General features: G+C 45.4%; 1 protein-coding gene across 18 annotated transcripts in view; it reads left to right on the forward strand.

Moving 5' to 3' along the window:
• The window catches only part of fam184ab (family with sequence similarity 184 member Ab), a 316,427-nt gene that overhangs the window by 204,118 nt on the left and 85,473 nt on the right, over positions 1-26,836 (forward strand). For 14 of the 18 annotated variants that reach the window (XR_011940729.1, XR_011940730.1, XR_011940731.1 and 11 more), the window contains exons 10-11: positions 6,330-6,371; positions 10,272-10,484. Coding sequence is in view for 12 of the 18 variants with exons in the window: in XM_072499372.1 (XP_072355473.1) it covers positions 6,330-6,371; positions 10,272-10,484 (255 nt within the window). In the remaining 6 variants the exon portion in view is untranslated. The remainder of the gene's footprint in view (positions 1-6,329; positions 6,372-10,271; positions 10,485-26,836) is intronic. The other 4 variants (XM_072499370.1, XM_072499378.1, XM_072499380.1 and 1 more) reach the window with 1 other exon arrangement.

Here is a 26,836-nt window from a genome sequence, read left to right on the forward strand (position 1 = left end):
TTTCCTCCCACAGTCTAAAGATGTGCAGGTTAGGTGGATTGGCCATGCTAAATTGCCCTTTGTGTCCAAAGAAAGGTTAGCAGTGGTTACTGGGTTACAGGGATAGGGTGGATGTGTGGACTTAAGTGGAGTGTGTTGAAGTCAATAATTTCCTGATTCTGGACTGTAGTAGAAAGATTCAACAACGCTCGTTAAGGCAAAATAACAAGGCTTTATTTACAAAATGACTGCATGCAGTAATGGCTGAAACTTGAGGTCAGAGAGCAGTTATTACCACTGCTGATTCCTTCCAAAGTCTTTTACAGAAAATCAGTTCAGTATTTATACATTATCATTATCAAGATTGCATGGCTACAGCTTAGTCAGGAATTTGATCGGAAGACGAAACGGAAGCAATGTCATGAACCTGCTGACCTCCAAGGACACTTTGTCTCATCACTCATACCATTATCTTGTCCTTTGATAGAACATTAAAAGGTCGGAGGAGACTCATCCATTCCTTATCTTGTCTTATTCATACCGCCCTGGGTTATGACGAATTAGCCTTATCAGAATTTACAGAGGTCAGGCATTTTGGAATGTCTAGATCAGCATTCCTTGCAAAGGGCTCTGGTACATTGAAGTGGCTAGGTCAGCTTTTCTTGCATTGTACCGAATAGTTGAAAAGTTTTCCCATCATGCCATTACTTAATTCGTACAACATCACAAGTGGTCTTTCCAAGGGTCAGTGCAGACTCTATGGGCCAAATAGCCTCCTTCTGCACTCTAAATTCTATGAAAACAGCTTCTTCCCTGCTGTTACCAGACTCCGAAACAACCCTCTTATGGACTAATGCTACACTCTTGTATGCTTCACCCGATGTCTGTGTCAATGTATTTACACTGTGTACCTTGTGTTGCCCTATTTTCATGTACTAATTGATCTATTTGAGCTGCACACAGAAAATTCTTTTCACTGTACCTCGGTACACGTGACAACGAACAAATCCAATCCAAAAACTGTTCACAGTAGTCCAGGTGTGGTCTCACTGGTGCCTCATATATCTTTAGCAAAACTTCCCTGTGTTTTATTCCATTCCCTTTTGCTTGCTGAACTTGCATGCCAGCTCTTCGTGATTTATGTATGAGGACCCCAAAATCTCGCTGCTTTCTGCAGTCTTTCTACATTTACATAATATTTGGCTCCTTTAATCTTTGTACCAAAGCGCATAACTTCACATTTTCCTGCATTATATTCCATCTGCCAAGTTTTTGCCCACTCATTTAGCCTGTATTTATCCCTCAGTAGACCCTTTGTACCTTTCCACCTATTTTTGTGTAATTCGCAAACTGGACAATAGTATATTCAATTCCCTCATCCAAGTTATAAATATATATTGTAAATAATTGTGGCCGCAATACTGATCCCTGTGGCACTCCACTAGTTTCAGTTTGCCACCTTGGCCCAACTCTATCATCTATCGGATAGCCAATCCTCTACCCATGCTGATATGGTACCCTCAACACCATGTGGTCTTATCTCATCAAGTAGCCTTTTGTGCAGTATCTTATCAAATGCTTTTTTTGGAAATCCAAGTACATTACATCTACTGGTTCCCTTTTTGCCCCTTGATTATTTAATAATTTTGAAAAGCTATTGGTGTCTTCCACCATGAAGACTGACAGAAAATATTTGTTTAACTCCTCTGCCATTTCCAGGTCCCCATTATTATTTCCTCAGTCGCATTCTCTAAGGAGCCTATGTTCACTTTGACCTCTTGTTTCCTTTTTATATATTTAAAGAAGATCTTGCTGTCCATTTGTATATCACTTGCTAGTTTACCATCTTAATTTATATACTCCCCCTTTATTTGTTTCGTAATCGTTTGTTGGTTTAAAACTTTCCCAAACCGCTGGCTTGCCATTAATCTTTGCCTTATTGTAAGTTTTTTCTTTCAATTTAATACTATCATTAACTCCCTTGATTAATCATGGTTGATTTATCCCCTTCCTAGAATCCTTCTTCCTCATTGGGATATACCTTTGTTGTGAGTGAAGTATCCTCAATCAATCGTCTTTTCTGCTAAACTCCTTCCCGTGTCCACTCCAGCCAACTCTGCCCTCATTCCTGTTCTAATGACCCTTATTTAAGTTTATCACAGTTGTTTCTGATCCACATTTCTCACTCTCAAATTGAAAGCTACAATTTACCATATTCTGGTCACTGTTTCCTCAGGAATCTTTTATTCTGAAATTATTTCCTAAAACTGCCTCATTACACATTATCAGATCCAAAATTGCTTGATCCCCGTTTGGATCCACCACATATGGTTCTCGGGAGCTGTCCCGAATATACTTTATGAATTCTTCTTGATGAATACCTCTGCCAGTTTGATTTTTCCAATCTACATAAAGATTAAATTCACCTATGATTAAAGTACACTCTGTCCCTTCCTGTCATACTCTGGGTATCTTTACCTAAATAATTGTATCGCACAGTGGTTAGCACTATTGCTCCACAGCACCTGGGTCCCAGGTTCAATTCCAGGCTTGGGTCACTGTCTGTGCGGAGTCTGCACATTCTCCCTGTGTCTACGTGGGTTTCCTCCAGGTGCTCCGGTTTCCTCCCACAAGCCCCGAAAGACCTGCTTGTGAGGTGAATTGGACATTCTGAATCCACCCTTAATGTAACCGAGCCGGAGTGTGGCGATTAGGGGATTTTCACAATAACTTCAATGCAATGTTAATGTAAGCCAACTTATGACACTAATGAAGATTATTAATGCTGCCATATCCATTTGCTTTTTATCCTATTTCTCCCCTCTCCAAAACCATCCCCCACTCTATTTATTTTAATGCCCAGTCTCCTTATCTGGTTATGCGCTTTGCAAGAACACGGTACCAGCACGGTTCAGATGTAGGCCGTCTCTAACCCTAATGCAGCACGGTAGCACAAGTGGATAGCACTGTGGCTTCACAGCGCCAGGGTCCCAGGATTGATTCCCCGCTGGGTCACTGTCTGTGCCAAGTCTGCACATTCTCCCCGTGTCTGCGTGGGTTTCCTCTGGGTGCTCCGGTTTCCTCCCACAGTCCAAAGATGTGCAGCTCAGGTGGATTGGCCATGCTAAATTGTCCCTAGTGTCCAAAAAGGTTAGGAGGGGTTGTTGGGTTACGGGTATAGTATGGAAGTGAGGGCTTAAGTGGGTGCAGACTCAATGGGCCGAATGGCCTCCTTCTGCACTGTTATGTTCTATGTACAGCCCCCACTTTCCCCAGTACTGATGCCAGTGCCCCACAAACCAAAGCCCACTTCTCCCAAACCAGTCTTTGAGCCATGTATTAATAATCTCTCTAATTTTATATACCCTATGCTAATTTGCACATGGCTCAGGAAATAATCCAGAGATTATAACCTTGGAGGTTCTGTTGCTTAGTTTAGTGCCTAGCTGCTCAAGCTCTCTAACCATAGCCCATTTCTTCAATCTACTGATGTCACTGGTACCTACAGAGACCATAACAATGGGGTCCTCCCCCTCCCACTACAATTCCTCTCGAGCCTGGAGTTGATGTCCCAAACCCTGGCATCGGGCTAGCAACACGGCTCGCGCGTTGCCACAAAGAGCATTATGAATTCCCCTCACTGTATGTTCCCTACTATCCGCTGCCTTCTTTTGTGCTCCCTCAACATGAATGCCTCCTGCACCACAGTGCCGATGGTCAATTAACTCCACCTTGCAGCTCCCACTCTCTTCCAAATAGCTGGAATAACTTCAAACCTGTTGGGCAATTGCTGAAGCTGGCACTCTTGTCCACTGGGTCCCCTTACCTGCCTCAGCTACAGTCACACCCTCCTTTCTCTGACCACTTTCTAAACCGTAAGATTCTATCCTCAGTGATGTGATCATCTCCTGAAACAGAGTCCAGGTAACTCTTAACCTCCCTGTGTGTTGCAGTGTTCAGTCTCCAGTTTTTTTTTTCTCATTAGGGCTAGTGGGAAGAAGAGACAGCAGAAATGCTATGTATGACATAAGTTTAAGAATATTTACATCAATCTCTGACAATATTGGTTTCAGCAGTTCTGACTTATCGGATGGAGTTACCCAGCCAAATTTCCTTTTCCGGTGAAGTTTATTAACCAATGTAAAATAAAAATAATTGTTTATGTCTGATATGTAGCATGTGGGAGTTTGGGCTTCATAAAGACAGATATTGACAGAAAAGTTATGCTGAACCTTTGCAAGCTCTCGTTAAACTACAACTAAAGTATTGTTGTTAGTTCTGGTGACCACTCTTGAGCAGCTGGGTTTAACCCAATCTGTTGTGGCAGGAATTATGGCAACCAGGCCTGTCAATTGTGGGCGTGGACCAGCGTTAGTCTCTTGGTGGTGGTAAAACCACTCACGATTTATGAATTAGGCCGTTTAACGACCAATTTGACATCCATTATCACTAAGCCAGTTGCTACACACTGGTGGCTCAGGAATTAAATTGAGGCCACATGGCTTTCCCACGTCCTTGGAAGGCCGCTCAGCAAATCCTGTTATATTTTCCACTAGTTTACTAGATGATGGAGTTTCCCTTGTAGTCAAGCACCCTGTGCTTGTTCCAGGGACCTGACGTTAGCATCCTCTGACCCTCCTACTCCCCAACCTCCACATCAGTTTCCCCTTCCCACCTTTGCTCCCCTTTGGTCTGGGGCCCACTCCTCCTCTGGTGGTAGCAGTATGAGGAGAGAGGATGGCAGCTCTTGGTGGGTGAGACATCTGCTGCCGGGGCCTCAGTCACAGGGAAGGCTCAAAGGTGTCCTCTTAAGTGGGTGAAGGGCACTTGATTCGGTCAAGCCTGCCCAAGTAACCGACGAGTGTGCCTTGTTGGTTCTCTGACCAGTGGGCGAGAACTCCATCACTCCAAAGGATGTCAGGATCCTTGAGAAAGTGTAGGGTAGATTTACCAGAATTGATCCAGGGATGATGGATTTTAGCTACAAGTTTAAGTTAGAGAAGCTGGGGTTGGTCTTGGAGCAAAAGTGATTGAGATGAGATTTAATGGAGATGTGCGAGATTATGAAAGGTTTAGCTAAGGTAGACAAAAAGCTGTTCCCATTTACTGATGCTGCAATGGCTAGTAGAGAGATTTCAGTTTCATGGGGAAATTATGAGGATGCAGGGGAATTTTGAGGATGAACATTTTTCAGCAGCAAATGCTAAATATAGAGGATAGAGATATTGGAGTACAAGCAGATTATGTGATGATCAATTGGTTTGTAATTCTTTTTGAAAGGTTTTGTTTACATTTTTCTTTCTCTTGCTCCTTATGAATATTGGAACTTGTCTATACAATTTGTTTCTGGAAAATTTAGAAGGCTTGTGGGCTTGATGGAGGTTTAAATGCCTGAGGCTGCCACTTTAGCCAACTCCAGCAACTACACAGTCTCACTCTATTATATCAAAGGCAGCAGCTGATATGGGGTAGTTCAGAACCAGGCATCAAAGATGATCAGGAAAACCCCTCAAACAACAACAAAATTTAATCTCTTGTGAAAATATTTCAAATTCAGACTTCTGTAATGAGCTTTGTATGAAAGGTATGAAGTAAAGCGGATCTGAGCAGTTTTGCAATTTAGCCATGACTAAAACTGCCTAGAATTAATTGGGTAGCCCCCCTCAGAGGCCATATGTTAGCTAGTGTGAAAGATTGCAGCATTACTTTGAAAATGGCACACTTTTGAGACTGCATTATGATTCATTGATCATATAATTCAGAAGGAACTTTAATCTGCATGTTATCGTCCAGGAGCACTTAATGCTAACTGTACATGGGGGGGATAAAATATGCCCTTTGCTTTGATCACTGCACTTCCCCAAAGACTTTTCAAAGCAAAATAAATGTTGAACGAAGGGAGCAGAATTTCTTTGCTGCATTGCTTCTGTGTTGTTAACAAACACTTCTGAATATTTTTGCAATGCATGCTTTAACTGATTTGACCGCATCCAAGGACATAAAAAAAACCTAATATAACAGAAGTCTTTTGTGTTTTTCAATGCCTTTTTCATATTCAAAAAATAACTTTTTATGTGGCTTTTGACTTATACACTGCTTGAATCTTGTATAAATAAAATACTTTGACAACCTGAAGCAGTTGTTGATACAGTTCTTATAGAATTCAGCCTGACTATGCAAATATTGAATACCTCATCTTAACCATATCTTTTTAACTGTGTGACAATATTATCACACTGTTCATAATAAACAATTGTATCTTCTTTCCATTTTTACTCCAAATTTTGTTTCTTATTTTCACAATTAGATTCTGAAAGTTTTTTTTTATTCCTGTGATCTTTTTTTTATAGCGCCACTTTCTAGGTGAGGCTTTACAAAAATCTATCAGTAATGTAAGTGAGATGCAATTTTCATCCTGCCTGATACCTAACATGTAGGCGTGGCATGCTTGCATTACTCGATCTCTGCATTTTAAAGCATAATTTCTTTGAACTACTCTATCTTGGAAAAATAGTCCGTTTGTTTTATAATATGAGAAATTTAAAAAGCAGTCTTAAAATAATGCAGAACCCATCTTGCCTGTAGTATATATACACATATATGTATATGATATATATGTATATCTGTGTGTGATTGTTGCATGTTTGCATTTTTTGAATTGCTCTCATTTATCATAACATGAACTGCATTAACTTACAGAAAAGATTTAACCAAGAGGTAAAAAGATCCAAAATTGTGAAATTTATTCTTAAAAGACAATGCCCAGCATATGAAGAAATAACATTATTTTTTAAAAGGTACTTTTATTTCATTTGAATGGTCATATAATCCCAGGTGTTGCAAAAGGGAATATTTATTAGTCTTCCCTTATTGTGTTTTATGACCAAAAAAATTCTACATGAACACTCGTTGGGAACAGACATCTTGTGTACAACTGTTTCTGCTTCCCACTTCTTCAAAAGGATTTCATGTTCTGTCCCAGTAAAAAGATTAGTGCTGCACCTAGTCCGTTTTTCCATTCTTATGTGACTTTACAAAGCCATGATAATATAGAGATGTCAGTTTTCTTAATATATAGAATTAGGTTGTAATTAAATAGATCCTAGGCTGGATTCTCTGCTCCAAAATTGCGTTCGGCGCGGAGGCGGAGAATGGCTGTTTATCCGCACATCGGGACCGGCGCCGCTCCCGTGATTCTCTGGTCCCCAGAGAATCGCTCGGGAGTCTCTCACGCGCGAACTACGTGGCACGGGTAGGGGGCCATTGACATAGGCCCCCCCCCCCCTCCCCCCCAGCATTCTCCTATCGGCCGTCAGGAACCTCGGGTGGTGGCTGCCGACTCAGTCTGCAGCCGCACTGGTGGGGGGGTGTGGGGATCGATCACCGGGCGGGGGGGTCCCATTGGCGGCCAGGGGAGCGATCGGGCGTTACGGACCCGCAGGCGCACGCGATCCTGGGGGGGCCTACATTTTTGATGCCGCTCCGCGGTCCGAGTCGGCCATGTCCCAGGGGATGGCCTCTGCAGGCCGCCGCCGTGCGCATGCGCGGACTCCCAACCGGAAATGCATGGCCCCGTATCCGCAGCCAGAGCTGCAAGGAGCACTCCGGGGCCCTACCAGCCCCCTGCAGGTAGGAGAATCGTTCAGGACTTTCTTAAGGAAAGATTCTCTCCCATTAGTAAGAATGGTGGCCCATTGGGTAGAGTTTATTTAGGACCAAGAAAGAACCCTAATGTAATGAGATTATTTTATTGCCTAAGTTCTAAAGCAATGTGAAGTTGAAATTTCATAATTAAAAATGAATACAAAATGAGGAGGTTCAATATTCTCTTATACATCAATGTGGCTTATCAGCTTTCCTCCATATTCAACTCCAGAAGTTAAACCAATTGTATTTTAATATGCCCACCAACTCTCTATGCATGAAATATTGTGCTGGTAGACTTTGTATGTGTGCATGAGAAGGAAGTCATTTGATAGAAAGCAAACTATCACTTATGCGTGATGTCATTTGAATTTAATGTTTACAGGTAATTTATAATATATATTCATGTTAGTTTTTTGTCAGTGATCTACAGACATTCAATATAATAGGATTGTAATCAAGACATTTAGTAAGGTACCTTGTTTCTGTTTCGCCAAGACAATTAACTTGCAATGGTTATGTGGTAGCTTTTCAGATTTTCTATCCAATGCCTGTGGATACAGACTATGCAATATCATTCTTTCTGAATCAAGATAAGGGAAAAAATAAGACAAAAAATTAGTATGAGGGAAATCCAGAATTTTTAACGATTGCAGCAATGAAATCTAAACTACATCTTTAATGCTATTTATTGGTGCTCTAACTATGTCACACTACGTCATCCACATAGAATAATTTTCCTATTTTTCACTTTTTTCATGGAATCTTGCTTGTCAGGAGCATGAACTGTTATTGCACATTGAGGATAACTGTCTATGGGCAAAAAATATATAACACTTTGGGCTGGATTTTCCTATCCAAATAAAGATGAAATGAGGTATATTAGCAAAAGAAAATGACGCAGCGATCTGCATGTCAGTCTGCCACCTCCCTTCCCGATTCTGGCAATTTTCCTGAGGACAGGAAAGGGGAAGAATAAGAGGCAGGCAGGAGTGTAAATTCAACCTCCTCATTAATTCGGCAGCTTGAGGTCATAGAAGTGCCCAAATGAGCTTGCCTTCTGACCTCTTCTGTTTTTCGTGGGAGTGGATGGCTGTTGGGAGGTTTCTGAATCTGACCACCTGCAGCCTGGCAGGAAGAGAGGCAACAGCACTGAAATTGGTTTATTTAATGTCAATATATGAAAGTTTTTTTATAAATTACTATAAAGTAATAAATGTTAATAACCAACCTTTCCTTGTCTTCTCCCTGTTCCCCACTATCGATTTGTTCTGGCCACTTTGAAGATGAAGATCCCAGGCGCGGTAAAACGGCCACACTGCGTCCCAAAAGCAGCGCGTCGCAGCTCAATGTGGCCAATAGAAGCCGGGAGACCCCGCTCCCGAGATCTACCTGGCTCGCAAAATCTCGTGAGATCTAATGCAATCTCGCAAGATGTTGCGATGTGACTCCCGCATCACCTTTTGGCAAATCTGCATGTTAGAGCAAGAGCTGGTCTCGCTTTAATATGCAGTTTCCCGGTATACCCAAGGCGTTGGGATCTATCTCCTTCACCTCGGGTGAGTGCTGTTCAGTACTGGTCTCCACAAATGGAGACCAGATGGAACGGCACTCGTGAGGGTCTCCCAGGAGATCGGAAGCCACCAGGTGCATGCCCTTTGGGCAGGGTGGTATCCTGGCACTGCTGGTGCCACATGGGGACCCTGGCAATGCCATTTGGGTGCCAGCATTGCACTGCTAACTGGCAGGGGCACTACCAGGGTACCAGGTTGGTACTGCCAAAGTGCCAAGCTGGCATTTTACGCGCATTGGGATCGGGCCGATCTCTTGCTGCACTGAGGAGTTCCGGCAAACGGAGCTCCTCAGTGCAGAAAATAGGGCTGTGTGGCCTTAGTGTGCATTCCCCACTGAGACCCCGTATCTGGCCGGATGTGTTCGAAAGCGGGGTGTTTCTCAGCGCTGTAAGTGCTGGGAAACATGCGGTTAAATGTCCTCACTGTGGGATTTTTTTTCACATCCCCCCCCCCATCTTTTATTTTTTAATACCATGCACAGATGGCAGTCAATGTAATGATTTGGCCAATCTCCCTGGTGTTCCACCTCCATTTACTCCCCTTCCCCGCAACCATTGATTGGTGACAGATCTGTCTCTTGGGTCCTACCTATAAAAGATACAATTCATGACTCGCTACTCAGAATCAAACCCACATCACGTTTCCTGCCTTCAGTGGGAAAATCCAGCCCTCTGGCTGGGAAATGCCAAGTGTGAAGTTGGAAAATTAAACCTTATATTCTCAAAACTGCACTCCACTTTTGCACAATTGTTTTTTACAGTTCTTAATCTAAAAAATTAAATGTGTGAACAATTCAGCTTCAAGAATGACTTTTCTCAAATTGCTGAACTGCAGAGAATGCTTGCATACACGGCCTCCTGTGTAGTGCAATGAACGTTATTGTTCCAAAATCCATGAGCCATTTTCATTGCTTTTGATCTGCAAGGAGAATCTCCATTCCATGTCTTGAGGTTAAATGTATGAATGTATTTAACCTATCTGAATCCAGCATAATTTAGTTACTGTCTTTATATTTGATTTACAAATATTGCTATCTTTAATTCCTGTTTCAATATTAAATTGTGTCTGCTGTAGATCTCCTTATTGAAACAAAGCCTCGAAATGCAGCTATCCCAGTCGCAAGATTCCTTGCAAAAACTACAGTGCCAGTTCAACCGTGAGAGACAGCGGCTTACACAGCAAATAGAGGGGATGGAAGACGAGCATAAACGCAGACTGGCATCTTTGGAGGATGCCCACAGGATTGCTTTTAGAAATATGCAGGAATCCAAGGACCGTGAATGCAAGGTCTGGTGTTGCTGTAGTACTACACTTTCAAATGTTGAATTGACTTTTATTTTTTCACTTTTTTGTGCAGTAGTCATATAATATATTTAACAGCCCATTAAATAACAAATACCTGCAGTTATGGAACTATATTTTATTGGTGATGTTCTCACATTCCACCCCTAAAATAGAAGGCTTGTCTAAAATATTGGAAGTTCTCACTCGGGGGAATTTAGATTCTGACTGGCTATTTCATTCTAATTAAAACTTTTTTCACTTTTTTAAGTTATTTCAAATTGGAAAGCATAGCATTCTGCATTGTATTATGAGTCCTGTCTTATAATCAATTTTAGGATTAATTTAGCAGCAATTCCTACTTTGTTTTTTTTATATATTGAGATTTTTCTCTGATCATAATGTATAATCGTTGTAATCTGTGCAGTACATGGAACTTTTTGGTAGTGAATGAACTTTACACATGGGTTTGAGTTCTGGATGACTACAAACTCAGATTCCAAAGACCATAAGACACAGGAGCAGAATTAGGCCCTTCGGCCCATCGAGTCTGCGCCGTCATTCAATGATGGCTGGTATGTTTTTCATCCCCATTATCCTGCCTTCTCCCTAATACCCCTGATCCCCTTATTAATCAAGAACCTATCTGTCTCTGTCTTAAAGACACTCAGTGATTTGCCCTCCACAGCCTTCTGCGGCAAAGAGTTCCACAGATTCACCACCCTCTGCTGAAGAAATTACTCCTCATCTCAGTTTTGAAGGATTGTCCCTTCAGTCTGAGGCTGTGGTCTCGCGTTCTAGTTTCTCCTGCGAGTGGAAACATCCTCTCCACATCCACTCTATCTAGGCCTCTTCATATCCTGTAAGTTTCAATAAAATCCCCCCATATCCTTCTAAACTCCAATGGGTACAGACCCAGAGTCCTCAACTGCTCCTCATATGGTAAGCTCTTCATTCCAGGTTCTTGTGAACATCCTCTGGACCCTTTCCATGGCCAGCACATCTTTCTTTCAATACGGGGTCCAAAATTGCTCACAATAATCCAAATGGGGTCTGACCAGAGCCTTATACAGCCTCAGAAGTACATCTCTGCTCTTGTAATCTAACCCTCTTGATATGAATGCTAACATCGCATTTGTCTTCCTCACTGCCGGCTGAACCTGAACGTTAAACTTAAGAGCATCTTGAATTAGGACTCCTAAGTCCCTCTGTGCTTCTGATTTCCTAAGCCATTTCCCATTTGGAAATTAATCTATGCCTCTATTCTTCCTTCCAAAGTACATAACCTCACACTTTTCCAAATTGTATTCAATCTGCCACTACTTTGCCCACTCTCCGAGCCTGTCCAAGTCCGTCTGCAGCCCCCCTGCTTCCTCAATACTACCTTTCCCTCTGCATATCTTTGCAAAGAGACAAGCCTGCTTCAGCCATCTGCTGCTAAAACACTCGCCCATGTTTCCGATACCTTCAAACTCGAGCTTAGCTGGTTGGCCTCTCATCTTCATCCCTCTCCAGACTAGATTTCATCAAAAACTCTGCTACCCATAAACTAACCCACCAAGTCCCATTGACACATCATCCCTTGCTTAATGTATGTTGGTTCCTGGTCCACCTGTCTTGATGAAAAAAGTCTCATCCTCGTGTTCAAATTGCTCCATGGCTTCACTCCCTCCTTTATCCCAGTCCGTTCGCCAGTCCTACGATCTTCTGAACATTCTGTAATATTTCATTCTGTCTTAGAATCATAGAATCATAGAAGTTTACAGCATGGAAACAGGCCCTTCGGCCCAACCAGTCCATGCCGCCCAGTTTTTACCATTAAGCTAGTCCCAGTTGCCCGCACTTGGCCCATAACCCTCTATACCCATCTTACCCATGTAACTATCTAAATGCTTTTTAAAAGACACAATTGTACCCACCTCTACTACTACCTCTGGCAGCACATTCCAGACACTCACTACCCTCTGAGTGAAGAAATTGCCCCTCTGGGCCCTTCTGAATCTCTCCCCTCTCACCTTAAACCTATGCCCTCTAGTTTTAGACTCCCCTACCTTTGGGAAAAGATGTTGACTATCTACCTTATCTATACCCCTCATTATTTTATAGACCTCTATAAGATCACCCCTAAGCCTCCTATGCTCCAGGGAAAAAAGTCCCAGTCTATCCAGCCTCTCCTTATAACTCAAACCATCAAGTCCCGGTAACATCCTAGTAAATCTTTTCTGCACTCTTTCTAGTTTAATAATATCCTTTCTATAATAGGGTGACCAGAACTGCACACAGTATTCCAAGTATGGCCGTACCAATGTCTTGTACAACTTCAACAAGACGTCCCAACTCCTGTATTCAATGTTCTGACCAATGAAACCAAGCATGCCGAATGCCGCCTTCACCACCCTGTCCACCTGCGACTCCACCTTCAAGGAGCTATGAACCTGTACTCCTAGATCTCTTTGTTCTATAACTCTCCCCAACGCCATACCATTAACTGAGTAGGTCCTGGCCTGATTCGATCTTCCAAAATACATCACCTCACATTTATCTAAATTAAACTCCATCTGCCATTCGTCGGCCCACTGGCCTAATTGATCAAGATCCCGTTGCAATCCTAGATAACCTTCTTCACTATCCACTGTGCCACCAATCTTGGTGTCATCTGCAAACTTACTAACCATGCCTCCTAAATTCTCATCCAAATCATTAATATAAATCACAAATAACAGTGGACCCAGCACCGATCCCTGAGGCACACCACTGGTCACAGGCCTCCAGTTTGAAAAACAACCCTCTACAACCACCCTCTGTCTTCTGTCGTCCAGCCAATTTTGAATCTAATTGGCAACCTCACCCTGGATCCCGTGAGCTTTAACCTTCTGCAACAACCTACCATGCGGTACCTTGTCAAAGGCTTTGCTAAAGTCCATGTAGACAACGTCTACTGCACTGCCCTCATCTACCTTCTTGGTCACCCCCTCAAAAAACTCAATCAAATTTGTGAGACATGATTTTCCATGCACAAAGCCATGCTGACTGCCCCGAATCAGTCCTTGCCTCTCTAAATGCTTGTAGATCCTGTCTCTCAGAATACCTTCTAGCAACTTACCTACTACAGACGTTAGGCTCACCGGTCTGTAGTTCCCAGGCTTTTCCCTGCTGCCCTTCTTAAACAAGGGCACAACATTCGCTACTCTCCAATCTTCAGGCACCTCGCCTGTGGCTGCCGATGATTCAAATATCCCTGTTAGGGGACCCGCAATTTCTTCCCTAGCCTCCCACAACATCCTGGGATACATTTCATCAGGTCCCGGGGATTTATCTACCTTGATGCGCTTTAAGACTTCCAGCACCTCCTCCTCTGTAATATGCACACTTCTCAAGACATCACTATTTATTTCCCTTAGTTTCCTAACATCCATGCCTTTCTCCACCGTGAATACCGATGAGAAATATTCATTCAGGATCTCACCCAACTCTTGTGGCTCTGCACATAGATGTCCTTGTTGATCCTTAAGAGGCCCTACTCTGTCCCTAGTTACTCTTTTTCCCTTTATGTATCTGTAGAAGCTCTTTGGATTCTCCTTTGCATTATTTGCCAAAGCAATTTCATGTCCCCTTTTTGCCCTCCTGATTTCCCTCTTAACTCTATTTCGACAATCTCTATACTCTTCAAGGGATCCACTTGATCCCAGTTGTTTATGTACGCCATATGCCTCCTCCTTCTTTTTGACCAGAGTCTCAATATCTCGAGTCATCCAGGGTTCCCTACTTCTACCAGCCTTGCCCTTCACTCTAAAGGGAATGTGCTTACCCTGCACCCTGGTTAACACATTTTTAAAAGCCTCCCATTTACCAGCCGTCCCTTTGCCTGCCAACAGTCTCCCCCAATCTACCTCTGCAAGTTCCTGTCTGATACCATCAAAATTGGCCTTGCCCCAATTAAGAGTTATAACTCTTGGGCCAGACCTATCATTCTCCATAGTCCTCTTGTCCATTCCCGCTTCCTTCACAATATCACCTACGACTGTGCATTCCGCTGTCTTGAACCAAAGACCTGGAATTCCCTTACTAAACTTCTGTGCTCCCCTCTTTTAAGACATGCCTTTTCATCACCAGACCTAATATTTTGTCCTTTAGCTCTGTTTCAATGTTTGTCAATATTGGAGGGCGTCAGAAGATGTGCAGGAGCATCGCAATCATCTTATTTCAGTCATCCACAATTTCTGTCTACTGAAGTACGATACGCATGAGGATACCTAACATACTGGGCACGATCTAACAGAAAAGAAAACACAGTCCATTCTGCGCAGTATTGGAGGGGCCGTTCCCGGCGGTTGTAGGTATCTTATTTATTTTTTGAGCCACAACAGGGAATGCCCTGATGAGACCGCTCCCTCGCATTTCCTGCACTGAAGAGCTCCGATTGGACGAGATCACGTCCCGCGCTCTCAACTCCCGACGTGACCACTGGACCCCCCCTAACGCACCTGTTGGGGGTCCTCGCGCTCCCCCGCACACCACCTCATACGACAGGGCACCCCAAGGCCCAATCCCTGGCACGTGCAAAATGCCACCTGAGCATTTTGCCACTGCCAGCCTGGCTTCTCCCAGGATCTACCGGCCACATCTCATCCCGATTCCAACAGCACGTGGCTGGTAAATAGTGCCCGAAGAAATGTTTTGAGATCTATGTCGATTGTCCTTCTGAGATCTAACACGGATTCCATCGGGCCACGCTAGCCAGGCCTTCAGGAGTGAACTAATATTGTCACATGTAAGAGGCCAGCATGAAGCCTGGCATACACAGGCACAGTGCCATCTTGCAAACCTTTCAAAACCAGGTGCAAAAAATTGCCATTGCTCAGCGTCATACATGTGGGGAGTGGAAACGAATAACAGAGTAGTATTCAGCCATGAACACCGTAACAAGATAACATGGCCAGCAGGCATGAGAGTCAATTAACTGTAACCCAAACCTGACAGCATTACATGTTGGCCATTAAAAATTGTAGTTGCAGCCCTGGGAAGATTCTCGGGAGTCCGGTAGTAATAGCTTCGTTGAGAATTTGGAGGCAGTTACGACAGCACTTCGGGTTGGGGGCAGGGTCAATGCCAATTCGGGGGAACCATAGATTTGAGCCAGGGAAGTCAGATGGAAATTTTCGGAGATGGGAGGAGAAAGGAATTAGGACGCGAAAAGATTTGTTTCTTGGGGGTCGTTTTACGGGATTGAAGGAGCTGGGAGCGAAGTATGGGCTGGAGCAGGGGGAAATATTTAGATGCATGCAGGTTCGAGACTGCCAGAAAGGAGATACAGAACTTCCCAGTAGAGCCGGCTTCCACATTGCTGGAGGAGGTGCTGACGATAGGGGGACTGGAGAAGGGGGTAGCATCGGCGGTTTACGGGGCTATTTTGGAGGAGGAGAAGGTGCCGCTAGATGGGATCAAGGCAAAGTGGGAGAAAGAGTTGGGAGAGGGTATGGAGGAGGGCTTCTGGTGTGAGGTGCTCCGGAGGTTGAACGCCTCCACCTCGTGTTGGAGGTTGGAGCTGATACAGCTGAAGATGGTGTACAGAGCACACCTTACAAGGGCGAGGTTGAGCCGGCTCTATGAGCAGGTAGAAGATGTGTGTGAATGTTGCGGGCGCGCCCCCCCCCCCCCCCCCCCCAAAAAAAAATCACGTTCATATGTTTTGGTCCTGTCCAAAGCTGGAGGATTACTGTAAGGAGGTGTTTAGGGTAATCTCGAAAGTGGTGCACGTGAAACTGGACCCGGGCCCTCGGGAGGCCATATTCGGGGTGTCGAATATATCAGCCGGGGTTATAAACGGACGAGGAGGCAGATGTTGTAGCCTTCGCCTCGTTGTTCGCCCGAAGCCGGATCCTGTTTAGGTGGAGATCAACCTCTCCACCCTGGCGTGGCGGGGTTACCTGCGGGAATTCTTGACACTTGAAAAGGTCAAATTTGAACTGAGGGGAAGGATGGAGGGGTTGTACAATTCATGGTCATTATTCATTATGCACTTTCGAGAATTGGATCACATCGAACATTGGGGATGAGGGGGGGTGGGGAGTGGGACTGTATGTGTTAATAGTGACTATGGGTGATTTCTGATTCCTTTTTGTCCGTTGTTTATGTTAACATGCGGGCTAATGTCTGGTGTTTGGTGGGAGGATCCCTTTCCTCGTCAGCTAGCTCTGCTGTCTGTGCCCCCATTTGTATAGAATCTTACATGAGATGGTATGTGAAAGTGGCTGTTAGGCATTCAGTGATGATGGTGGTGTGTGACATCTCGTTTTTTGCATGTTCACTTAATTATTGCAAAATAAATATTCGACTTCATCTCCCTAAATCTGCCTGTTGAAAGATTGGAAAAGCACACAAGGGCGCCTGTGAAAGACACGGGCCAGATTTTTGCTTATGAGGTGGGAAAGTAGAGTCGGGAAGACGCATCTCCATGGAGATTCTCCCCCTGCCCTCCCGCATGAACAATTTTTATTACAGCGAGGCAGGGCCACGATTGAGTCATGCTCACCAACCCCAAACCAGTTCAGAGGAGGAGACGGAACTAAATGATGAGGAAGGTGGATCAAGTCTCAGGCCTGAGTAAAATGGCTGTCCAGGACCCCATTTTTCTGTGAGTGGGGAAACTGCAGAACTCTTGAAGGTTCGTTGTTGGGTAAGTCTGTCAGCAGTCAAGTGAGTAAAAACTGTAATTGTTGGCCACCTGGTTAGTTTCATTCATAGTGTTAGCCCACCATGGGCCTTCCATAGCAAAGTATAGATTTTAGTGCTGCCTATTGACCAGTCTAATCAAGGACCACATAACAGTCACTTAATATTGGCAAAGCTTAACAAGACACAGCCATCCATCTGGCTGCATCGTGACAGATTTTAGCAGGCCCTGTTGTTTTGCAGTAAATGATTTCAGCATAATGATCTATGATTTATAGACCTCTTACCCTTTTGCTTCCCATAAATCTAATTATGGGCACCCAAATGTGCCCTGTCCATTACCATCACAATGGAAAACTGTCATCGCAGATGCGTTTGACTCAGAGCTGGAGTGCACATGTCATGTTGGCATCCGCACAGTGCATTCTCCCCCAGCAAAATCAGTCTGTGTACAACAAATTATCAGTTCCCAACATGTGAATGGACACTGATGATGTGATGTACTGAACGAAACAAAACACCTGATTTACCCATGTACTTTCTTCATTGTGATGCCAGAATATCGTAAAGGAGGACCGCTCCAGAAGCTGAAGGAGCGACAACACCCCAATTTTGTGACCAACATCTCAGGTTTCTTGTCCACGAGTTGCAAAGCTAGAGAGATATTTTGCACCAAGAGAAAGGAGGAACCCCCTGAGTGTTAGCAAGACAGCATGGCAGATAATAACAGCCACTGTGAGCGCAACATGGGAGTACCATGGATACAATGCCACATGCAGTTCTACAACCTGCTGCGCTCTGGCAAGGTGAGTTGTTTAGTAGATGCAGATGGATGGCACTATGATGGTTATCAGCTGCATGACAGTAGCTGGAAAACACTTGCCATGTACTTTTCTAATATGGACAGTTGTGTGACATCTTGTAGATCAAGGTAGTTATGGATGACATATGAATGCCCACTGCATTGATGAGTTTCAAGCCTGAATGTAGGACAGAAGGGCCTTACATCCCCCTCTATTTTGTACTTGTAAAAGAGAACTCACAATTCCAAAGAGATGACCCAGATTGGGGGTGGCTCAGCATGCCTGAATCACCTCTTGTCATTAAAATGGCAATGGAGATTACCAGGGTGCCCGATGAGCTCAGAATTGAGGAGGGTGAATCACTCGTAGCAGGTGTCAAAGGTGGCATTAGAGGCACATTTGAATATGATGTTAATGGCAGAGTTGAACTAGAAATTAACTGTTTTGGAACACAAAGCAGATTTCTAGTTCATTGAGGAGTAGGAACAGTGGACTAAGAGTTCCATTGGGATGTTTGAAGGCATATATCAAAAGCCATACATGCTCTCAATATGTCCTTTTGTGTCACACACAGATCACACCGGTTTCGCTGCCCCAGCACCACCTCACCAAGCCAGATCATCCCTTGGGCATTAGGAGGAGGAAGAGTTGGCTGAGGAACCACCATCACATCTGAGCAGCCCACAACACAGAAACTAGCACGTTGGTGGAATATTGCACGCATTTGAGTCAGGGCTTGAGGTGTGGAGGGCATTACACCTGAATGCAAGAGGCTGTATCTGAGTCACAGGCACCTGTGGACAGTTCCCCTCACAGAAAGAAAGGCAGTCATAATGATGCTGCAATGAGAGGGCCTCAGAAGTCACCTTTTGGAGCAGCAACGGATATCTGGCAGAGTTTCCTGAGGCAATTTGAGCTCACATACGGTGATGTGCTTGACCATGTCTTGAGGTTTGATCATATGAGCTCCATCCATAAGAGAATGGCCAATTTCATGGATAGCTACATGCAGCATCACATCCAGTGTATGCAATAGGAACGTGATGCCCTGCAAAGATTACATGGTTCACTCAGTAGCCTGCAGCAGGTTTTTCAGAGTACGAGTGCTGATCCTCAAAGAATATGCAAGGATCTGCGTACCCAGAACAAGATGTTCATGCACGTGGCTGAAAGAGAAGCCTGCTCCCCCCAGGAGCCATCCCCAACCAACCCACCTAATGACAACCCATTGCTGTGGAGGTGGGTTGAGGAGGATGAGAGCTCTGCAGTCAGTACTCTCATGTTCTATGCTTCCCTTGCCCCTCCACTGGAGCCCTTATCTGCAATGCAGGAACCACTGACCAGGGCCTGCAGTCTCAGGTAGGCCCTCAATGCACCCTTGCATGATGAGGCAGGCTGTCACTCTCCTCAATGATATATAGCCAGAGCAGTCTGAATCTATGTGCGACTACGTAGCACTGTTTGCAACTGGCAAGTGCCACTTGGCTTTAATCATTAACAGTTAACAATGGTGACAATTAATCTCAGTGTTACCAGTTAATTTTATTCACCTTGTAAATACACTCTGTACTTTATGTGATGGATGTGGTGGTTTCTCATTGTAGGATGTTAGCTAGAATTACCAGGGAAACGTAAAGCAGCAGAGAGTTGCTTAGTAGTAGAGAACTTGAATGTTGCTGGAAAAAGAGACATGTTGTTGAAGCTTTTCATCTTGCACTCATCAGGGCAGATTCTCAAGAATACCAAATCTCAAAGGGAACAACAGTTTATGCTGCATGCGAAGATTGGTTGGAAAATACACTTTTATTGGTAGAAGCATTGCCATGGAGACTGCACAAGGAAACAGTTAACTGCCAAGCTTTTATTTGAATTCAAGCCAGTTAGATCAACTCTGGTTGGTCAGGGATTGCTGTGGGGAATGAACCAAGGAATGGCCGTTCCCCAAACTTTTGTTTAGTTAAAAGGTGCAATAAATTGACAGGTTCTTCCTGCTTGCATAGGACAAAGATGTGAACAAGCAAACCAAAGATTTGGTGTTCTTGTAATTTTCTCCAGATGAGTGCAAGATGAAAAGCTTTGACAGTATGTGACTTTTTTCAGCAATGATGAAGAATCAAGTTCTTCCCAGTAGCAATGGCGACTGTAGCCAGTAATCCTTCTCTCCGTGGCAGCATGAGCTTGAAGGGTGTGGCCATTCATGTCCAGAAGGGCCTTTCTTTCACACTTTGGATGTCTCCTCCCATTGTCACCTTTCACTTACCTGGCATCTCCATTAAGGGTAACAGGGTGCTCCTAGAACATTTTCTCATCTTCCATTGAGATGGTACCTTTGCCAGCCTCTGGCCAGTTCATCCTAATTCCCCTCATTTCAGCCATATTATGGATCATGCAGCCAATCACCAATATCCTTGACACCTTTGCAGACAAGTAGTGGAGTACTCCTACCAAGTGGTCAAGGATCTGAACTGAATCATTAACCAGCCAATAGAGTGCTTGATCATGGTCCTCGTCTGCATATGGCTGATGTTGTAGCGACATTGAGCCCTGTCTTCAGTCACCAAAAAGGAGTGAGCAGCCACTCCCATTAGGGGTATCCTTTGACCATTGGTTACAAACCATGAATTAGAGGTCTTGGCTGAAAGGTTTGTGACAGGTGTGTCAAGAGGCTTGGTTGAGAGCCCAAAAATTCATTATTCAGACGAAACAACTGAGTCCCAGGATAAACATTGCTGATTAACAGCTCTGGCTCCCTGATCTCAGCTGCCAATTTCACAATGTTTATTTAATGGTTCAAATATTTCAAGTGCCTACAGTTTTTTATTGATGCTTTGAAAGGGGTTGGCTGATTGACATTTCTATTGGGCATGAGTGAAAGGAGTCCATGTGAATCTAAAGAAGAGTCAGATGGACTCGAAACATTAACTCCGTTTCTCTCCCCACAGATGCTGGGGTATGGGCCTCTGGCACGGAGTCTGTCCCTGTTGCTCAGAAGGGAAGGGGGGAGAGGAGCAGAGCATTAGTAATTGGGGACTCGATAGTCAGGGGCACAGATAGGAGATTTTGTGGGAGCGTGAGAGACTCACGTTTGGTATGTTGCCTCCCAGGTGCAAGGGTACGTGATGTCTCGGATCGTGTTTTCCGGGTCCTTAGGGGGGAGGGGGAGCATCCCCAAGTCGTGGTCCACATTGGCACTAACGACATAGGTAGGAAAGGGGACAAGGATGTCAGGCAGGCTTTCAGGGAGCTAGGATGGAAGCTCAGAACTAGAACAAACAGAGTTGTTATCTCTGGGTTGTTGCCCGTGCCATGTGATAGTGAGATGAGGAATAGGGAGAGAGAGCAATTAAACACGTGGCTACAGGGATGGTGCAGGCGGGAGGGATTCAGATTTCTGGATAACTGGGGCTCTTTCTGGGGAAGGTGGGACCTCTACAGACAGGATGGTCTACATCTGAACCTGAGGGGCACAAATATCCTGGGGGGGAGATTTGTTAGTGCTCTTTGGGGGGTTTAAACGAATGCAGCAGGGGCATGGGAACCTGGATTGTAGTTTTAGGGTAAGGGCGAATGAGAGTATAGAGGTCAGGAGCACAGATTTGACTTTGTAGGAGGGGGCCAGTGTTCAGGTAGGTGGTTTGAAGTGTGTCTACTTCAATGCCAGGAGTATACGAAATAAGGTAGGGGTACTGGCAGCATGGGTTGGTACCTGGGACTTCGATGTTGTGGCCATTTCGGAGACATGGATAGAGCAGGGTCAGGAATGGATGTTGCAGGTTCCGGGGTTTAGGTGTTTTAGTAAGCTCAGAGAAGGAGGCAAAAGAGGGGGAGGTGTGGCGCTTCTAGTCAAGAGCAGTATTACGGTGGCGGAGAGGATGCTAGATGGGGACTCATCTTCCGAGGTAGTATGGGCTGAGGTTAGAAACATGAAAGGAGAGGTCACACTGTTGGGAGTCTTCTATAGGCCTCCAAATAGTTCTAGGGATGTAGAGGAAAGGATGGCGAGGATGATCCTGGATAAGAGCGAAAGTAACAGGGTAGTTATTATGGGAGACTTTAACTTTCCAAATATTGACTGGAAAAGATATAGTTCGAGTACATTAGATGGGTCGTTTTTTGTACAGTGTGTGCAGGAGGATTTCCTGACACAATATGTTGACAGGCCAACAAGAGGCGAGGCCACGTTGGATTTGGTTTTGGGTAATGAACCAGGCCAGGTGTTGGATTTGGAGGTAGGAGAGCACTTTGGGGACAGTGACCACAATTCGGTGATGTTTACGTTAATGATGGAAAGGGATAAGTATACACCGCAGGGCAAGAGTTATAGCTGGGGAAGGGCAATTATGATGCCATTAGACGTGACTTGGGGGGATAAGGTAGAGAAGTAGGCTGCAAGTGTTGGACACACTGGATAAGTGGAGCTTGTTCAAGGATCAGCTACTGCGTGTTCTTGATAAGTATGTACCGGTCAGGCAGGGAGGAAGGCGTCGAGCGAGGGAACCGTGGTTTACCAAAGAAGTGGAATCTCTTGTTAAGAGGAAGAAGGAGGCCTATGTGAAGATGAGGTGTGAAGTTTCAGTTGGGGCGATGGATAGTTACAAGGTAGCGAGGAAGGATCTAAAGAGAGAGCTAAGACGAGCAAGGAGGGGACATGAGAAGTATTTGGCAGGTAGGATCAAGGTAAACCCAAAAGTTTTCTATAGGTATGTCAGGAATAAGCGAATGACTAGGGAAAGAGTAGGACCAGTCAAGGACAGGGATGGGAAGTTGTGTGTGGAGTCTGAAGAGATAGGCGAGATACTAAATGAATATTTTTCGTCAGTTTTCACTCAGGAAAAAGATAATGTTGTGGAGGAGAATGCTGAGACCCAGGCTAATAGAATAGATGGCATTGAGGTACGTAGGGAAGAGGTGTTGGCAATTCTGGACAGGCTGAAAATAGATAAGTCCCCGGGTCCTGATGGGATTTATCCTAGGATTCTCTGGGAGGCCAGGGAAGAGATTGCTGGATCTTTGGCTTTGATTTTTATGTCATCATTGGCTACAGGAATAGTGCCAGAGGACTGGAGGATAGCAAATGTGGTCCCTTTGTTCAAAAAGGGGAGCAGAGACAGCCCCGGCAACTATAGACCGGTGAGCCTCACGTCTGTAGTGGGTAAAGTCTTGGAGGGGATTATAAGAGACAAGATTTATAATCATCTAGATAGGAATAATATGATCAGGGATAGTCAGCATGGCTTTGTGAAGGGTAGGTCATGCCTCACAAACCTTATCGAGTTCTTTGAGAAGGTGACTGAACAGGTAGACGAGGGTAGAGCAGTTGATGTGGTGTATATGGATTTCAGTAAAGCGTTTGATAAGGTTCCCCACGGTAGGCTATTGCAGAAAATACGGAGGCTGGGGATTGAGGGTGATTTAGAGATGTGGATCAGAAATTGGCTAGCTGAAAGAAGACAGAGGGTGGTGGTTGATGGGAAATGTTCAGAATGGAGTTCAGTTACAAGTGGAGTACCACAAGGATCTGTTCTGGGGCCGTTGCTGTTTGTCATTTTTATCAATGACCTAGAGGAAGGCGCAGAAGGGTGGGTGAGTAAATTTGCAGACGAAACTAAAGTCGGTGGTGTTGTCAATAGTGTGGAAGGATGTAGCAGGTTACAGAGGGTTATAGATAAGCTGCAGAGCTGGGCTGAGAGGTGGCAAATGGAGTTTAATGTAGAGAAGCGTGAGGTGATTCACTTTGGAAGGAATAACAGGAATGCGGAATATTTGGCTAATGGTAAAGTTCTTGGAAGTGTGGATGAGCAGAGGGATCTAGGTGTCCATGTACATAGATCCCTGAAAGTTGCCACCCAGGTTGATAGGGTTGTGAAGAAGGCCTACGGAGTTTTGGCCTTTATTGGTAGAGGGATTGAGTTCCGGAGTCAGGAGGTCATGTTGCAGCAGTACAGAACTCTGGTACGGCCGCATTTGGAGTATTGCGTACAGTTCTGGTCACCGCATTATAGGAAGGACGTGGAGGCTTTGGAGCGGGTGCAGAGGAGATTTACCAGGATGTTGCCTGGTATGGAGGGAAAATCTTATGAGGAAAGGCTGATGGACTTGAGGTTGTTTTCGTTGGAGAGAAGAAGGTTAAGAGGAGACTTAATAGAGGCATGCAAAATGATCAGGGGGTTAGATAGGGTGGACAGTGAGAGCCTTCTCCCGCGGATGGAAATGGCTGGCACGAGGGGACATAGCTTGAAACTGAGGGGTAATAGATATAGGACAGAGGTCAGAGGTAGGTTCTTTACGCAAAGAGTAGTGAGGCCGTGGAATGCCCTACCTGCTACAGTAGTGAACTCGCCAACATTGAGGGCATTTAAAAGTTTATTGGATAAACATATGGATGATAATGGCATAGTGTAGGTTAGATGGCTTTTGTTTTGGTGCAACATCGTGGGCCGAAGGGCCTGTACTGCGCTGTATCGTTCTATGTTCTATGCTGTTAGACCTGCTGAATTTTGCCAGGGTTTTTTGTTTCTCGTTTAGATTTCGAACATCAACAGTATTTTACCAAATCTTGGCATGGGGGATTGGTGGGGACATAGTTTGGCACAGGGGCATAAGGGGACATGGGAGGAGGTTGGGGAGCATATTTTGGCATAGGGAGCCGAGGGGCCATTGGAGGCGGGTGGGGGAGGGAGGTGGATCATTGCCTGACATATAGGGAATGAGATGGCAAAGATACTGGGCGCAATTCTCCCATCGGGAGACTAAGTCCCGATGCCGGAGTGACAACCGGAGTGTTTCACTACGGCATCGGAGGCCGTTCCCAGCCCCCTATTAGTCCGCCCCCAGGGGGCTAGGAGCGGTGCCGCATCATTTAAGTGCGCCGGGCCTTGGCGCTGCGTAAAAGCGGCGCCGCGTAAATGACGCGACCGGCGCCGTGTAAATGACGTCACCCGCGCATGCGCGGTTGCCGCTCTCCCCGCGGCCGCCCCGCAAGAAGATGTCCGATGGATCTTGCAGGGCAGCGAAAGAAAACAGATCCTCCTTCAGAGAGGCCGGCCCGCCGATCGGTGGGCACCGATCGCGGTCCAGACCCCTTTTGAGCCCCCCCCCCGGTGCATGAACCCCCCTCGCCCCCCCCCCACAGTGTTCCAGCGCTGTTCCCGCCGGCAACGACCAGGTGTGGATGGCGCCGGCGGGAACCTGTCGTTTTGGGCAGGCCGCTCGGCCCATCCGGGCCAGAGAATCGCCGCTCGCCATTACCAACGGCAAGCGGCGATTCTCCCAGCGGCCAGCCGTGATTCGCGCCGCGCCGGTTTGGGGGTGGGTGGGAGAATCGCGTGTAGGCGTCGGGACGGGGTGGCGGGACCCGCGCGGCGCCCGGGCGATTCTCCCACCTGGCATGGGGGGGAGAATTCCGCCCACGGCATGTGGAGGGTGAGGGACCTCTCTATTTTTATTTTAACTGGGATGAATTCCCACAGCGCAAATATCCGCCACGGTACCCCATGTGGCTACCTTCGACCTCTTTCCTGGTTTGAATGGCTCGTCTCCAACCGGACCCAACCTCTGAGAATCAAATTGCTGCCTTTGCAGACACGTTCCCCTGAGAGGGCAGACTGGACAGCATGATGGTGCAGTGGTTAGTACTTCTGCCTCATGGCACAGAGGATCCGGGTTCGATCCCGGCCCCAGGTCACTGTCCGTGTGGCGTTTGCACATTCTCCCCGTGTCAGCGTGGGTCTCACCCGCGCAACCTAAAGATGTGCAGGGTAGGTGGATTGGCCGCACTAAATTGCCCCTTCATTGCAAATACATTTTTTTTAAAACTCCACAAGAGAGATCTGTTGCATTCTAATATCTCTTCAATGGTAAATCCAACGCATCATTGACATCCAAGCAATCTACTTGCAGCTTCCAGGAGTTCCATATGTGTGCACAAGAAAGTCACTTGACTCTTGGACTCCATTTTGTCATGGTAAATTGCGAATTTTAATTGTTTCTAAAAGTAAAGTGTTCATCTTGCCGTTAGCCTGTGGGGTACCCTACATGAGCATAACATGCTTTGCTCACTATTATTTCCACTTCCTGCTGTTTTCTGTGGTGCCCCTGCCACCTCCTGCCCAGGTACCTAGCTCTGGCTGCATGCTGCTCCTGTTACACTTTCTCTAGCACCTGTTTGGAGGATGATGCTGTGTCCATTTTTGTTTAAAGTTCCTTCCTTCACAGCACACTCCCAATTCAGCGAGCCTCCGGTTCTGTCAAGTCTCGGACTTGGCTGCCTGAAAGAAGAAAAATCTAGAGCTGCCGCACAGCTCAACCCCCCGCACCTCACTTTGTGGTTTGCTACCTATCTCTGAACTCAGACTTCAGTATTTTAAACATTAGCTTACAGAGCTCTGTACAGAGGATACACACGTGTGACCAGATGTATCAATGAGGGCAATGCTTTTGACATAGTACACTTGGGCTTCAGAAAGGCTTTTGATAATGTTCCACATGGGAGACTGATCACGAAGATAAGAACCCATAGGATCCAAGGAAATTTGGCAAATTGGATCCAGAATCAGCTGAGTGTCAGGAAGCAGCGGGTGATAGAAAAATAGAAAATAGGGGCAGGAGGAGGCCTTTCGGCACTTTGAGCCTGCTCCGCCATTCAATATGATCATGATTGATCATTCAACTCAATAGCCTAATCCCATCTTCCCCTCCATATCCTTTGATCCCCTTTGCCCCAAGTGCTACATCTAACTGCTTCTTGAAAGCATACAATATTTTGGCCTTGACTACTTCCTGTGGTAATGAATTCCACAGGCCGACCACTCTCTGGGTGAAGACATTTCTCCTCATCTCTGTCCTAAATTTTCTACCCCATATCCTGACTGTGACCCTGGTTAC

Source organism: Scyliorhinus torazame, chromosome 4, assembly GCF_047496885.1.
Source record: "Scyliorhinus torazame isolate Kashiwa2021f chromosome 4, sScyTor2.1, whole genome shotgun sequence".
In the NCBI taxonomy this organism is placed as follows: Eukaryota; Metazoa; Chordata; class Chondrichthyes; order Carcharhiniformes; family Scyliorhinidae; genus Scyliorhinus; species Scyliorhinus torazame.